The 17,930-nt window shown below is 39.0% G+C and overlaps 1 protein-coding gene across 1 annotated transcript in view; it reads right to left on the bottom strand.

Moving 5' to 3' along the window:
* CMC1 (C-X9-C motif containing 1) overlaps positions 1-17,930 on the bottom strand; it is a 76,413-nt gene that overhangs the window by 42,368 nt on the left and 16,115 nt on the right. Inside the window, exon 3 of the mRNA XM_061397355.1 lies at positions 11,294-11,383. Within this exon, the coding sequence (XP_061253339.1) occupies positions 11,294-11,383 (90 nt within the window). The remainder of the gene's footprint in view (positions 1-11,293; positions 11,384-17,930) is intronic.

Raw genomic sequence — 17,930 nt, 5'->3', positions numbered from 1 at the left:
CACAGCACGGTGCCACGTGACGACGACAGGGAAGGACTGTTACTACATGCAAGACACGGGTGAGCCTCACAAAGTTCAGTGGAAGAAGCGAGGCGCAAAGGAACACATACCATACGACTCCATTTACATTAAAACACATGCGAACTAATCTACGCTCCCTTCTGGGAAGAGGAAAAGGACAGTGATCGGGAGGGAACACAGAGAAAGTGACTTCTGGTCACTTCTGTCTCTTGGCTTCAACAGTGGTGACACAGGCATGTTTACTACATCTTAATTCATCAAGCTACATACTTGTAATTTGCACATACAGGGCATAAGTTTATTTCAAGAAAGTAATATAAAAACATAAAGCTTTGGAAAATATGAAAAAAACTATACATAGGAGAAGAAATAACTTACGATCCACCTTCTTCCTTCCCACATTTCCAGATACTTATTAAACTTTGAACGTATGTTTTTCTATATGCATCTATCATTTTGTTATCATTAGGCTTAAATTATGTACACAATTTCACATCATGTTTTTTTAAAGTTAGCATGATAAATAAACATGTTCAGATTTGCTAGCAATCCTTCCTAAAATCAACCATTAATTAGCACATAATATTTTGAGTGTATTTTTCATAAGATTACTAGGGTAATGAAAATCAAGAAGACTTTCAATTTTAGTAAAAACTAAACATCAAAAAAGTAGAAACTATTATAGTAGTAGAAACTATTAAACTATAATAGTAGAAACTATTAAATTATAAAACTAAAACATTTAAGTTCAACACATAATCCAAATTAGCACACCATGTGAGTACGACCGCATTTTTAATGAGTAAATACATGGTCTACAGTTTACATACATAGGGCTACAGCCCCCAAAAAGAGTGCTACAGAAAACAGCATTGGAAGTGCACAAAGTGAAGTGAATAATAACAATTACTTACGCTATTGGAAGAAAATGACTTTTCAATCTAGGTGAAGTCTGAGATAAATAGTTTACAGCAAAGCCAACACGATCCAGAACTAAAAAGCAGTAACCACAGATAAACTCAGCACATAGGCTGAAAGGACACGTACTAGACAAAGTGCATCATCGCCTAAAAAACCCACCACGCCCGGCAGCCACAGCACCACCATGCCGGCACACTTACAAACCATCAGAGTCAGCACCGAGGAGCCATAACCGCTACCCTTGGCAACCTGTCATGTGACACCAATGGCCAATTCAGCTTCTTCAGTGCAGTGAGTCCAGGTCCCCAGCCAGCAGTACTACAGACAGTGTGCTGAATAAACACATCATGTAGTCACGATTTACTCTGGAAGGAAAGTGGTCCAGGTGGCATCTTAAAACCAAGGAATAAAAGTGTCAGTTTTTATCACTAAGTCAACACCATGTGTCAAACATATACTAAAAGAACTTACACAAAAACATTAGAAACATACCAGACCCACCACAACTGGGTAAATATTCATTTCCCTTAAAAAGAGTGATGAATTTTTACCACTGTCCAATATAGTGGCTTCAAACTGAGATGTCTACCAGACACCTCAGAGTTCACGTGTCCAAACTCCCAGTCTATCAATTGCCAGAAGCTAAAATAAAATCATAAAATTTCTAGACATGCAGGTTTCCCATCTCTGTTAACCACAGGTCTCTCTCAACCCTGTCTGCAAAGACACCCCAGGTCTGCTCCCTGGCACCACCCGCTGCTCCTCCACCTCGTCAGCTGGACCATCACACGCACATCCCTCACCTGGCCCCCGCTTAGCCCTCGCCCTGACCCATCTACTCCGAATACAGCAGGGAGTGGTGCGGCGCTTCGTGCATCAGACTCACCTCCCTCCACTGCTCTAAGCCATCACGTCCTTTCATTTGGCTCCTCGGTGCTCTCAAGACCCTGATCCTGCACTCATCACCCTCTGAACTCTCACTTCCCACCCTAACCACAAGGACCTTTCTAGCGCCCCTCCAACATGCCAGCCACGCCCACTGCATCTGCCCCTTCCCAAGTGCTACTCCTCTGTTCACAGCGCTCCTCCCAGAGATGTCTGTATGTCTCACCTTTTCACCTCCTACGAGAATTCTGTCCAAATGTCACCTCCTTGGTGCGACCTACACTGACCACCTACTAAAAACTGCAGCCTCATCTAACTCCAGCATCCTCACTGCTCTGACCCAACTTCATTACTCTCTACATCACTTATATTTTCTTACAATAACTTAAGGTATTCACCACCTTCCTTCACTGAAATCTAAGAATTATAAGGGCAAATATTTTTGTCTGTTTTACTGACTGTTCATATAATGGTGAGGAGCACATTGGAAATACTCAGTAAATACTTTTGAATGACTATGTTCCAGTTACCTAAGGGCCCATTCAAGTGCTTAAGGGCATCTGAAAATTCTGTTTTGCTTTGTCAAAATATATCTTAGTCATGTAAAAGCTGACAAACACTAAAATATATGCAAATAGTATATAACACTTTGGAGACAACCAATATATTAAAATATGATGCCAGATAAACTTGTTTCTGAGCCTCAGAACAAAATTTCTATTATATCTACTTAATTGAACAATTCTTTGAGTAAATTATAAGAAATCATTTCTGTTTAGAACTTCTTCTTTATGTGATTTAGGATTTACTCTACATTTGCATCCCCCAAAAGAGTAAACCACAAAAATGAACTGGGAAATACCCACTAGGCTACAACTGTATTCCATAACATCTGAGTTCAGATTTGCTTCATGGAAATACAACATTGTTTTCACGTACTGACTCCTTAAATGTAATGAAATTAATAACTTGTAATAAAACCAAAAAGTACTGTGTTTGTCTGTTTTATATATTATTAGTTCAGTTCAGTTCAGTCACTTAGTCATGTCCAACTCTTTGCAACCCCATGGACTGCAGCACGCTAGGCTTCCCTGTCCATCACCAACTCCCAGAGCTTACTCAAACTCATGTCCTTCTAGTCAGTGATGCCATCCAACCATTTCATCCTGTGTCGTCCCCTTCTCCTCTGCCTTCAATCTTTCCCAGCATCAGTGTCTTTTCAAATGAGCCAGTTCTTTGCATCAGGTGGCCAAAGGACTGGAATTTCAGCTTCAGCATCAGTCCTTCCAATGAATATTCAGGACTGATTTCCTTTAGGATGGGCTGCAAATTCTAGACCATCCCCCCCCAAAACTGGTTATATCTTAAATAGTTCTACATCTATCAATTTAACATATTCCAGAGTTTTGTACAAGCCAAAAATTTTTCCATGGACATATAAGATTCTAATGAGAATGTATCTAGCCAAAATACAACTGGCTGTGAGTATCAGTCCCTGATTATCTGGAAAGAATCGCAATCACAACTCAAAATCATCAGGTAGCTTTAATGAAGTGTGATCTCATATTCAGATTTTATAAACAAGGCATGGAACTGTTTAAAGACTACAGTTAAGTCTGGATTAATTGCACATAAGATGACAAGATTTAAGTCTATTATGGCAAAATATTTGAAAGTTGAACAGCTAAGAAATCTAGGAAAATAACACAAACTTGTTAATGAAGTACTGATAGAAGCAGCTGTAACTCATACTTTATATTAATAATATTTACTCATTTTAACAACATTTCTAAGTTCCAAGCAATGTAATTTTTTGGCTTTGTGTTCAAAACATAGACTTTTCACTCTTAAACCTTCGGAGATGAGTTGCATAAATCAGTTGTTAAAATACTAAATTCAGCACTTCCCTGGCGATCCAGTGGTTAAGAATCTTCCCCTCCACTGAGGAGTGCAGGTTTGATACCTGGTAGGGAAACTAATATCCTACATGTTGCAGGGTGCAGCCAAAGAAAAAGAAAAAAATACTAAATTTATATGCCCTAACAATATTCCCTGCTAATTGAGTCATTTAAAGATTTAGCTTAACTCCTAAAACAAATACACTGCATCTTTCTTTGTGAAATAAGAACTGGCCATATTATTCAAGAGTACTGATGTCCAAGTATACATAATTTTATTATAAAATTGCCATTATTCAGAAACCATTGTAAGTCAAGACAATCATGAGTCCTACAGCAGAAGTGTGAATTAATGTGTGTGACCAAGAATTACACAGTCAATGAGTCATGACCATCAAACACTGTGCTCAGTTGTTTTAAAAATCATTCAGCTGGATTTGTGACTGACAGAGGTCTACTACCCATGATTCCACTGACATGACATCAGGCCCAATAGGCATACATAATAACTTTAATTAAACATAATTGTTTAACTATTAGAAAGTTACTAAATACAGGGACTTCTCTGGTGGCCCAGTGGTTAAGACTCTGCACTTCCACAGCAAGGGGTGTGGTTTCCATCCATGGTTGGGAAACTAAAGATCCCGCATGCCACAGGGTATGACCAAAAAAATAATAATAATACAGTTATTAAACATAATAACTTTTACTGTGTCTGTGTGCAAGAAAGAGTTACCATGGCAGGCCTGACACTGCACTCCTTAGAAAGAAGTGCTTCCGAGGCTGACCCTTAGCTGTGTCAGAACCTGGATTTGGGGAGCACTCTCACTATTCCCTAATTGGTAAGAGCCGCTCCCTGTGCTTCGACCAGCTGGGTAAAGCATGTGGTTTGTGCTCCACACGGGCTTTCCTTCTGGGAGTCTGAAATGTTGGTACATGCTATGCAGAAACTGCCACATCACCAACTCCCTGAGCCTCTACTGAGTCTCCCCAGAGACAGCACTTCACATGTCCCCACAATTTGACCACAGAAGAGTTATGCTCAAGTTGACTGACTTTACTGAGTAAGAACTCAAGGAAGCTCACGCCTGGTCTCCTCTAACCTTCACCCAACGTGCCTTTTCCCTTGCCTGGTTTTGCTGTAATAAACCTTAGCTGTGAGCATGATTGTGCACTGAGGACAATAAGCCTTTGTAGGAAAGTACTAAGCCCAGGGAACCTGACACATCCAGGGAAGGTCCAAAAGAGAGGACTTGTGCCTTAAATCCCTTTATGCTCCTTGGACTACATAACATACTCTTACACATAACAGACATTCATCATATTTGATGATTTTATATCTCGTCCTCCTAATTGATCCAAACTTGCCTAAAGATGTGCTGCATCTCCATTTCAGTGTGAGTCAACATTGGTGAACTAGTTATACGGCAAAAACATTATGTGATGATACAGGTACAATTCAAACAACCAGTAGGAAATGTGGGGCAGGTTCAAGTAACAGAGTTGGAAAGACTGATTACTTTGACCATTCATAGTCTGTAGGCCTCAGATCAGTTTTAATGATGCCTTGGTAGTTCTCTGCCAGGATATCCTAAGCATTCTTAATTTGAAGTTCCTCTTTTGTTAATTCATCTACCTTTGGAATTTAATAAAACACAACATATTTCAGTTGTTCAGTTCAGTTCAGTCGCTCAGTCGTGTCCAACTCTTTGCGACCACATGAATCACAGCACGCCAGGCCTCCCTGTCCATCACAAACTCCCGGAGTTCACTCAGACTCACGTCCATCGAGTCAGTGATGCCATCCAGTCATCTCATCATCTGTTGTTCCCTTCTCCTCCTGCCCCCAATCCCTCCCAGCATCAGAGTCTTTTCCAATGAGTCAACTCTTCGCATGAGGTGGCCAAAGTACTGCAGTTTCAGCTTTAGCATCATTCCTTCCAAAGAAATCCCAGGGCTGATCTCCTTCAGAATGGACTGGCTGGATCTCCTTGCAGTCCAAGGGACTCTCAAGAGTCTTCTCCAACACCACAGTTCAAAAGCATCAATTCTTCGGTGCTCAGCCTTCTTCACAGTCCAACTCTCACATCCACACATGACCACTAGAAAAACCATAGCCTTGACTAGACGGACCTTTGTTGGCAAAGTAATGTCTCTGCTTTTGAATATGCTATTTAGGTTGGTCATAACTTTCCTTCCAAGGAGTAAGCGTCTCTTAATTTCATGGCTGCAGTCACCATCTGCAGTGATTTTGGAGCCCCCAAAAATAAAGTCTGACACTGTTTGCACTGTTTCCCCATCCATTTCCCATGAAGTGATGGGACCGGATGCCATGATCTTCGTTTCCTGAATGTTGAGCTTTAGGCCAACTTTTTCACTCTCCTCTTTCACTTTCATCAAGAGGCTCTTTAGTTCTTCTTCACTTTCTGCCATAAGGGTGGTGTCATCCGCATATCTGAAGTTATTGACATTTCTCCCGGCAATCTTGACTCCAGCTTGTGCTTCTTCCAGTCCAGCATTTCTCATGATGTGACTGATAAAGAGGACAGGCATTTTTATCAAGGTTCTGTGTTATTTAACAACAGTTCCATGATGTGTCAAATAAACAATCCACGCCCTTAAACTTGTTACAGTTCCTTTAGAACCAATGCTACCTATTGGCCAACAAATGAAAAAGTGAAAGTGAAGTCACTCAGTCATGTCCGACTCTGTGCGACCCCATAGACAGCAGCCCACCAAGCTTCCCTGTCCCTGGGATTCTCCAGGCAAGAACTCTGCAGTGGGTGGCCATTTCCTTCTCCAATGCATGAAAGTGAAAAGTGAAAGTGAAGTCTCTCAGTTGTGTCCGACTCTTAGCGACCTCATGGACTGCAGCCTACCAGGCTCCTCCATCCATGGGATTTTCCAGGCAAGAGTACTGGAGTGGTGTGCCATCGCCTTCTCCAAACAAATGAAAAAGACAGCCACAAAAAACACTGATTCAAAAGAAACACTGAAACACTGTAAAAGAAGGTGCAAGGGATGAAAGGAGTCAGAGAGGAGGAGAACATATCCAGTTTAAAGAAAGTTCCAGGCCACTGCTGATGTCAAAGTCCCTTACTGGCCTTGATCTGTCACACCAAAAACAGAAAAAGTTCTTGCTTCCCAGGTGGCACTAGTGGTAAAAAAAAAAAAAAAAAAAAAACCCTCCTGCCAACGCAGGAGACATAAGAGACACAGGTTTGACTCCTGGATCAGGAAGATCCTCTGGAGGAAGGCATGGCTACCCACTCCAGTATTCTTGCCTGGAGAATTCTATGGACAGAGGAGCCTGGCAGGCTACAGTCCACAAAATCACAAAGAGTCAGACATGACTGAAGCAACTTAGTACACGCACGCACTATTTTTAAGGCAAACTTCCCTAGTCAACAGAGACATTATAAACTGCTAATTATGCATTTCAAAAAAGCAAAGAAATACAAAGAATTTTTACAAAACATAGCACTTCAGTTACTCTTCCTCTTATGAAGGCTTTATTCTAAAAAATATAACAACAGAATGCATACTTTACCAATACATATGACAAATAATATTCTTAAAAATATTACTAACATAGAAAATATAAATCATGAAATCAGTGAAGAGTCAAACGTGTGGAAAAAGTCACAGTGAAAAGTAACCCCCAGAGGTCATCAAACCATCCTCCTGACGTCTGCTGGTATGTCGCAGATTCAAGAAAAAGCAGTGATTCCACCGCCACACTTGGTAGAAGGGGATTTCTGTTTTGGCCTTTGGGAGTTGGGGACACAGTGGGCAGAAAGGCAGAGTCTAGCCATCATTCAAGAGTTTTCCTCCTGTTCATCCCCAGTACACTCAGCCCTCATCGTTACTTTGTTCATTTATTTTAGTGGTTCTGTTCACTGCTACTCATGCTTTGCCATTGGCAAAAGAAGAACATTATAAAGCTGAGTTTTCTATTTAAATGAACTGTACAAATGCCTTTCATTTGATGTATGCTCTACCAATAGAGTCTATCATCTTGTGAAATGATAATAGTAGGACTGGGATTCTCAATTCTGTATTTAATCATCAAGTCAAGCCATCTTTATTCATCAAATCAAAACTAAGTTCTAAGGGAAAAAGTGATGTACATTCTTTTTCTCTTCAAAAAGAAACAACGAAGTATATCTATTTTACAAAGACAAAAGATTCTCAGGTTGACCCAAGTTTAATACAAACACTGCTTAATTGTTACCCTGAAGCTGAGATTTTCTTGTTTCAGGTTATAATTTTCATTACATGGCAATGGTGAAGTTACCATGACTTTATAAATAATGAACTATAGAATTAGAATCATGTAATTATAGGTAAAAGTCAAATTTTAGAAGCAATAGGGGATGTAACCATGGAACATTCTAAACATTATCCACTACTTAAGACAAATTTTAATTGTGTTTAAACAGAAGGTGAAGTGTGCAACACAGACTGAACCCGTGTAGAGTAAAACCCAGTAGTGCAGACATAGATAATGAAGGGATCGGGAAAGCGGGTTAAAACTTATAATGAAGACAGAACTAGTAAGAATATAGCAACCTGGCTGAAATTGATATTCATTAGGGTGCTCTTCACATCAATAGGAGCATTTGGACCCTGTGGTCTTTATCAGTGTCCCAGCTGGTAATGGTTGAAGGTTAATGCCTTACCCCATTCTGTTCAATTTTCTATCCTAATTAGCCCTGCAAATCTATAGCTGTGAGCACCAAGTGTCTGTGCTCAAAAGAAACTAATTAATGCTGGCAAATTAGATCAAGTCCAAAGATCCAACAGCCAAACTCTTAGTTAAATGCTCCTTGTTAATAGGAAGTGTAGCTGTCAATAACTGCTGTTGCTGACTATAATGAGGCATCTCTTTTTTTTTCATTGAAAGTGATTTCATTTCTCTTTGTCACTGGAAAAGCTGTTCCATTCCCTTCACAAACCTAAGTTGCTGGCAGCCTGACCCAATTCTTATGATCAGGGTTGAAATGACATAGGGGAAAAAAAAAAATCAAACAGAAAAGCTTTCTGACATAATCTTGTTTCAGGCATTTAGCACAAAGTCAGATCATTTATTAGAATTCCTATATCTTTATCTGAGAACTATACAATTAGGATGCATAATGCTTTTATATAGAATCCTATGATTATGTAATAAAGCAAAGGCTATAAACAGTAAATAAATCACAATGGAAGTCTCCTGATTCTACATTATGCCTTTTTGTTCAGTTTAAATGGAGTTGTTCTACTCCTGTCTGAGCAATGCCAGTGTATGTGCTCTCCTAATTCACCTGGTTAAACAGCAAGATCATTCTTAATAAAATAATCAATTTTAGATTCTAAAATACCGTTTTGGACCATATGGTCTAAAAGGAAAAAAAAAAATCAATATAGGATTATAAAAGTCCAAATACTCAAAGATCATTTGTTACAACATGTTCTATTAGGGATAAATGCATTTAAATAACTCAAATGAACCTCAAATTTCAAGGTGCTTTCAGTCTTCAAAGGATTTTAAATAAAGAAAGAAAACCTTAACATTAACACTGTAAGCAACTTAAGTTTTGATAAATAAGCAAAATTAAATATTTTTTCTGTACCATTACAAAGTAGTAGGTGTGTAACACAAATAAACCTTTTAGAGTTACACTCTAGTTCTTTCATTTCAAAGGCCAAAAACAAAGTTTCATTGTCCAAGAGCAAAGCAAAGGTAGTTCTGAACCCCACACTGGACCATTTTGCATTTTCATCTGAATCATGAGAGTAAACAGTCTGTAACTGAGTTGCCTAGCTTTCTTTCATTCTAAGTATCAGAATAACATGTTACAAAAGAGAATAAAGTGAAAGTCACTCAGTCCTGTCTGATTCTTTGCAACCCCATGAAGTGGGACCTGCCAGGCTCCTCTGTCCATGGGTGTTCTCCAGGCAAGAATATGGGAGTGGGTTGCCATGCCCTCTCCAGGGGATCTTCCTGACCCAGGGATCAAACTGGGGTCTCCTGCATTGCAGGCAAATTCTTCTCCAGCTGAAGACCAGGGCAAACTCACAAAACAGAATAAGTAATAACTAATGTTTATAATTTTGAACCAATACATCAGTAATAAGTAAATAATTTTCTGGTAGTGAAAGTTAACCCTATAATTTTATTATCCATTTTTAAGTTTTCTCCTCCATCACCAGAACCAGGATCTATATTTTTTAAAGTTCTGTGAGGCGGATGGAAGATCTCTTCCTGAGGCCATGAGCGTGACCACCCACCGCCAGGGATGTACTGAATCGCACTGCAGGTGCCAACGGAGCAACTTCTCCTGAATCTGGGCGTGGGGGGCAGGGAAGGGGCTCCAATCAGACAGCTAAGTCATAACGAAAGCAAGACCATCAAATGATACTGATAAATTCCTGATAATTTATAATAAACTTATTTACAGATGGATTTAATTCAAACCTAATTTATAGATGGATTTAAAATGGGAGTAGCTCATAATAAGTCATTTAAGAAAAAGAAATGATCATCACACAGTGTTGATTCTGAGGAACTTCTCTTTTATTGTCTTTATCCATCAGTCCCAGAGGTTATTCTCTAAGGAGACAGCATCTAAGGGACAAGAATGTGCCTGATACCAACTGCTCCTGACATAGTCCCCAAACAATAGCTGATACAACCTGGCTTCCTGCTGACAAACGTGTGGGGAACTGCAGTCAGCCAGCCCCGCCTGGCCTAACTACGGTCCGTCAGCAAAGGCCACAGGGAGAGGGAAAACGGGAAGCCGGGGGAAAGTCCACGTCTGCAAGGCTTTGCCACTGCTTCTCTGACGTGGCCAGTCCAAGAGGTAGACTGTTAACACAAGACATTTCTACAGTAATACCGCCATCTGCTTTTCTAATTACCCATCATTTAAGGTCTCATTTTTCACCTTCCATGCCTTTGTTTATATTTTTCACTGTAATATTACATATTAATCAACAATATATCCAAATTTATAGAATACAGGAATACTTCATGTTAAAAACTATTTTCCAAAGAACACAGACATATGTGGGTGCCTAGTACATGCATTTACATAAATACCTTCCACTTAAAATTGTAAAATATAGAAAAATTTTTAAAAAACAGACTCACTGTATTTACCACTGCGATTCCATTCATAATTCAATAATAGCAACATTGCCAAGGAAATCATCTTAGAATTTATTCCTCTATTAATATGTTGACAGAGGACACACAGGTATACATTACATTTGACGTTTCTTCTTTCCCTATCAAAATCACCAGATTAACTTGTTTCTCCAAAATACAAATGCAAGTTTTTTCTCTATAACTGTACATCTGGGGGAAAAAATGTTCTTTACTGGGAATTTGGGAGAATATTTTTAAATTGTAAATGAATGCTGCTTGTAAGTTCTGAAAGCTGAAATACTGGTATCTTAGTGAAAGGGTGAGAACCAATTCATACATATTAATTCAGTGACTACTTCATTCTGAGGCTAAGGATTAAATTCAGATCATATTATAAAAAACGTATTTGATTTTTATATGAATATTTGAATCTTACCTTGAACTTGTTCAGAACATCTCTCTCGGGCCTTTTCTCTCATTATTTTAGGGATCAAAACATCTTTTTCGACGTGTCTGAGATGCTGCTCTGAAAAAAAAAAAATCTTCATTTAATAAAGTCTCAAGTCTCAAGTAAACCACCTGTTTAGGTGAAAAATAAGCACTCTGGTTTACTTAAAATAAAAGCCTATGCAAATATACTAAAACGTAACTCTTCTATAACCTCATGAAGCTGTAATTAAGTCACTGAAAATCATTAAACATTGTTTTAAATACAACAGAAAAAAACATGAGAGGTATAGGTAACATCTTCCTAAAACTTTCTGCAAACTACATTGTAACACTTTTATTTGGTGACATATTCCATGTAGTCTTGACAAAATTAAAGTCATAGACTAAAGCATTATCATTTTTTAATTCGTATAATCCATAAGAAGAGAATTTTTATCAACACCGAGACCCACGGATAGATGAAGAGATCCAAGATTAAGACACATATGTACGTAGTTTCTCCACCTGACAATGAGTAGCTTAAGAAAGAGCTGGCAGAAGAAAAAGTGGAACTACCTTGGCAAAGAAAAACAAAGCACAGGAGGTTTCTGTGTGTCTCAAACACAACTAGCATAGTCAGATGAACACGGAGGCCTGGGCTCCTGCTCCAGACTACCCCCAGCATGCTCCTCAAATTCCCAGAGAGCCCTAAAACCCAAAGAGGTGAGTATTCTCCCAGAATCCAAATAATCAGAAATTCCAAAAAGCAAAAGGTGGATGGGATCAGATTAAAGCAGGCAATCTTATGATCCCAAAAGTGGGAAGCATGCCCCACACTCTGAAGCAACAGAAACAGAGAGGAGACTTCCCTGGAGGAAGCCAAAGCATCAGTGGTCGAAATAACCACAGCAGAAGTCAAAGTAGGTCACTCTTTTGCTGCCTTCAGACTGGGTAAAATAAGCAAATACAGGCACTTATCTCCAAAAGATGAGGAAGTTTCTCAGTATGTATCTAGTGACACTTAAGACCAGGAACTCCTGAACTTTTCCTGATCCCCAACATCCTCTGGATGTAGCTATGAAGTGATATAGCATTTGCAGTTAGGGTAAGGGGGCATCGTCTCAAAAAGCAAATAAAATCAGCAACAACCAAACAGCCAAGAATCACCTAAATTTGATAAGGACAACACAGTGAAAGGGAGAAGCCCACCACAATGAATCAAGAAGTAAACAACTCCTAAGACAGTTAAAGAGTACAGAAAATAAGACTTTCAAATAAATATAATCAATGTACTGAGGCAAATAAAAAGATATGAGCCCTCAGACAGAAACAAACCATAGATCACCTAACTGATGAAAGTCTGAAGCTCAAAAATCCTAAAAGCTTCAAAAGGGAAAAAAAATCACCCCACACACAGAGAAACAAGAACCAGATTTACATCATGTTTCACAGGCAAGATGTGGATGCAAGAAAATGATGGTGAAGTAACTTCAAGGCTCTGAGAAGGAATTACTTTATATCCAAGAATTCCAGAGCCAATCAAGAGTGAAATTAAAAATATTCTCAGTGACTTCCCTGGTGGTCCAGTGGTTAAGACTTTGCCTTCCAATGTGAAAGGTGAGAGTTCGATCCCTGGTTGGGGAGCTAAGATCCTACATGCTTTGTGACCAAAAAACCAAAACATGAAACAGACGCAATGCTGTAACAAATTCAACAAAGACTTTAAAAATGGGAGGAAAATATGTATTTTCAGATATGTAGGAACTGAAAAGTTTATCTCTTTCAACCTTACTGAAAAAGAAATGATCTTTGTAACAGTGAGACACGCCAAGCTGCTAATCCAATGTGAATACAGAACAAACACCCTTCTGTGTGCACAGGGAGCCCACAGGAAGGCGTTCAGGTAGGTGGAGCAGGACTGATTCTTCTCTGCCTCTGTGTTTGGCGCTCACCTGGGAGACTCCAGCCACAGGCTCTGACTTCAAAACCCACAAAAGCTGGGCCTGGAGGGTTTACTCCAAGACTTCTTTCTTCACATATATATCTTGACACGAGGACTGGGAAGACTGACGGCAAGTTCAATGAGGAAGAGAAACCAAATCACCTCCACAGGGCACAGCAGGGAGGTAATGAGCAGAAGCAAGCAGCCCAATAAAACCAAGGGAAAGCAGAGCAGCCTTCTCTCTGCGCCTGTTGTGGGGGCCATCAGCCGCATTTCTGCTACCTTCTGTGGGTTTCAAGTCACTGGGCTCAGCTCAGCCTATACCCAGCGGAGAGAGGGCTACATCAAACAGATCTTGACAGATGGAAGATACTGGCGTAACCTTCTTTGTAAAACAAAATTTGCCCCAAGAAGTAACAGAGAACACACTTGGATCAAAAGAAACAAATCCGTTATGTACAAATGTGAAATATACAAACCATGTTAGAAAACACACATTTAAATATACATGTAAACCTGTAACATCAACAACTAACTTGACCCAAGTAACATTTATAGAGTATCCCACTCAAAGCAGCTGAATATTTAGCAAGATAAACTACAGAATGGGCTATGAAACAGATCTTAATAAGTAAGAGAATTCAAATCATACAAAGTATGTGTCCTGACACCAGTGTGATTAAAGTAGAAATCAGTAACAGAAAGATCTCTTGAAAATCTCCAAGCATCTGGAAAATAAACAACACACTTCTAAACAATCCATGGGTCTAAGCAGAAATGAAAAGGGAAATTAGAAAGTTTTTGTAAATGAAAGAAAATGTAACACATCAAAATTTGTGTAATGCAGCTAAAATAGTACTGATAGAGAAACTTGCAGCACTCAAAGTCTACACTGGAAAAAAGGATGGTCTTTAAGTCAATGACTTCAGCTCCTGCCTTGAGAAATCAGAAAAAGAGGAAAAGAAACACAAGAAAAGAAATAATAAAGATCAAAGCATAAATCAATGAAATGGAAAACAAAATGATCAAACAAGCAAAATGATGGAGAAAAGCAAAGAAACCAAAACTGGTTCTTTGAAAAGATTTTCAAAACTGATAAACAACCTAGCCAGGAAAAGAGAGGTCATAAACATCAGAAATTATACACCTTTTATATAATAATAATGTACTTAATTTGTAAATGTAGGCCAATAAATTTGACAACAAAGATGAAGTAGACGAATTCCTTGAAAAACACAAATAACCAAACCTAACTCATAAGGACATATAATCAGTATAGCCCCATATCTATTAAAGAAATTGAATCTGTAATCAAAAGTTTTTTCACAAAAGAATTCCAGATCCAGAGAGCCCTTACTGGTGAATGTGATCAAACATTTAAGGAAGGAATAACATCAATTCCACATAAACTCCTTCAGAAAACTGCTCTGAAGCCAGCATTACCGTGATACCAAAATCAGACAAAGATATTACAAGAAACCTACCGCCCAATATGCCATCATGAATACTCATGTAAAAATCTTAACAAAGATGAGCAAACTGAATCCAGCAATAAAAAAGGATAATACTTCATGACCAGGTGGGCTTTATCCCAGGATTGCAAGATTTATTTAATATTCAAAAAATGAAAACGTGTAATTCATCATATTAAAAAACATGGTTATCACAACAGACACAGAAAATATATTTGACAAAAATCCAATATCCATTCCTAATTTAAACCTCCATAAAGTAGGAACCAAAGGAAACTTTCTCAACATGATAAATGGCATTTATAGAAAAACCTACTGCTGACATCACATTTAATGCTGGAATGGCTCCCCCTATAACAGAGTGTGCTAAAGAAGGCTGTTCTTACCACTTCTATTAAGCATTACACTGGGTGTTCTAGTCAGTGTAACAAGGCAAGAAAAATAAAAGGCTTCTAGACTGAAAAGAAAGAAAGAAAACCATAGTTAATTGAAGGTCATATGATCATCTATACAGAAAATCCAATGGAATCTATAAAAAGTTACTAGAACTAGTAAATGAGTTTAGCAAGGTTTCCAGACACAACATTAACATACAAAAATCTAATAGAAATGACATAAAAGTCAGAGAACCAGAAGATAATTCAATAATAATTTCCCAAGCTATAAAATAGAAAATGGCTTTTTAAAAAATGAACTGAAGCTCAGGAACCTGGAAGACCAAAAAAAAAAAAAAAATTAACATTGATTTTACCACAGTCTCAAAAAGAGGAAAGAAGAATCGCAAGGCTGAAAAAATATTTGAAGAAACAATGACTGAAAGTTTTCCAAATTAGTGAAAAGACAGAACCCTATCAATTCAATGAAACAGTTGAAAACCCAAAGAAATACACACCCAGACAAACCATACTAATACTTCTGAAAATGAGAAAGAAAAATCATCAAAGTATCAGAAATATAGGGGAAGAAAAATTCAAAAGACAAAGGATTTCTCATCAGAAACCACAGAAGCCAGAAGGAAGTGGCATAGTATTTTCAAGTATTAAAAGAAAAGCACTGTCGATCAAGAATTCTATAACCAGTGAAAATATTCTTCAGGAATGAAGATAAAGACAACTCACATGAAGAGAAGCTAAGGTAATTTCCTGCCAGCAGACCTATTCTAAAAGAAGGGCTAGAGGAAGCTATTCATACAGGAAGGAAATACTAACAAAAGGAAACTCAGAACAACAGGAATGAAGAAAGGGCAACAAAAATGGTAAACTCAGTAAACTATTTTTTTCTTGAGTTTTAAAATTTATTTTTGACAGAAGCAAAAAATATAGCATTCTCAGTATACACAGAGGTACTATTAAAGATGACTTCATTGTAAAGGGAATAGGATAAAGCAACTTTGGTAGTAAGATATCTACCTTCTACTTGAAAGATAAAATGTTGATTTGACTAGACTGTGATAAGCTATGTATGCATACGGTAATCTTCGGAACCACCACTAAAAAAAGACAAAGAAATACATTCAAAAACACTATAGAAAAACCAAATGGAATGGAGTCAACCAGACAGTAATAACAGAAAGATAGCAGTAAAATCTCCTGATACCTGGAAATTAAACAATACCCTGCTGCTAAATAATTCATAAGGCAGAAGAGGAATTAAAAGAAGACACTGACCTGAATGAAAATGAAAGCACAACATATCAAAATGTGTAAGACAAAGCTGAAGCAGGGCTTATAAGGAAATTTACACCATAAATGTTCATGTTTAAAGTCTCAAACCAACACAGTTGACCCGTGAACATGGGTTTGAACTGTGAAGGTCCACTTACAAGGAGACTTTTCCCAACACACAGGTAATGTGGTATTACACAGTGGCAGTTGGTTGGACCCACTACATTTTATTAGGACAGCATTATTCAGATAGCAAAAGTAAAAACATTTTTTTTAAAGCATCCTTCAAGATACTGTTCATCTTTCATTAGACTCATTTCTGTTGGTAAAGGTATCTTTTTATAAATAACGTAATTATTTATTTCTGGTACGTAGGCTTCTCAGGTGGTGCTAGTGGTAAAGAACCTGCCTGCCAATGCAATGCAGGGGAAGTAAGAGATGCGGATTCGATCCCTGGGTCGGGAAGATCCCCTGGAGAAGGAAATAGCAACCTATTCCAGTATTCCTGCCTGGGAAATCCCACAGACAGAGGAGCCTGCTGGGCTGTAGTCCTTGGGGTCACAACGACACAAGTGAGCACACACACATACAGGCTTGACTGAATCAATGCAACCTTGAAAGTAAAAGTGTCAGTGGCTCAGTCGTGTCTGACTCCTTGCAACCCCATGGACTGTACCCTGCCAGGCTCCTCTGTCCATCAAATTCTCCAGGAAAGAATACTGGAGTGGCCTGCCATTCCCTTCTCCAGGGGATCTTCCTGACTCCGATCAAACCCAGGTCTCCTACATTGTAGGCAGATTCTTTATCATGGGAGCCACCACAGAAACCCAATACAACCTGACTGAACTCTAACTCTAATCCTCTGCCAACAGATTCTGCTCCGATTTCCATGCAGACAAGCATAAGGATAGCTCTGCATTTTCCTTTTTTAATTCTTACTGTCAACACCTTTTAGAAAAGCACTGAGCAGCAGCCAGCAGCACCTGCACCTTGGCTACTCCAATTCTGTTTAGACTTTTTGCAGTTGTCTTGATTCTGAGACCTGCCCATGACTTTCCTCTCTTACCTTTGTGTTGTTCTGGTATCAAAGTTACAAGATTTAAACAATAAATTAGGGACTTTTCTTTGTATTCTCTGAAACACTCTACAAGATAAAGATTATTACCAGTTCTGTGAAAGTCTGACAGAAACCACCTGTGATGGCCAGCTTTATGGTCAATTTGGCTAGGTGCTGCTGCTGCTAAGTCGCTTCAGTCATGTCTGACTCTGTGTGACCCCATAGACGGCAGCCTACCAGGCTCCCCCGTCCCTGGGATTCTCCAGGCAAGAACACTGGAGTGGGTCGCCATTTCCTTCTCCAATGCATGAAAGTGAGAAGTGAAAGTGAAGTCGCTCAGCCGTGTCCGACTCTTCACGACCCCATGGACTGCAGCCCACCAGGCTCCTCTGCCCATGGGATCTTCCAGGCAAGAGTACTGGAGTGGGCTGCCATTGCCCTCTCCAAGCCTAGGTGCTAGTCCCCAGTTACTCAAACAAACACTAATCCAGCTCTTGCTGTGAAGATAT

The sequence above is a fragment of the Bos javanicus genome, chromosome 22 (assembly GCF_032452875.1).
Source record: "Bos javanicus breed banteng chromosome 22, ARS-OSU_banteng_1.0, whole genome shotgun sequence".
NCBI lineage: Eukaryota > Metazoa > Chordata > Mammalia > Artiodactyla > Bovidae > Bos > Bos javanicus.
Note: the sequence above shows the minus strand (reverse complement) of the source record. Positions and strands in the feature narration are given on the sequence as shown.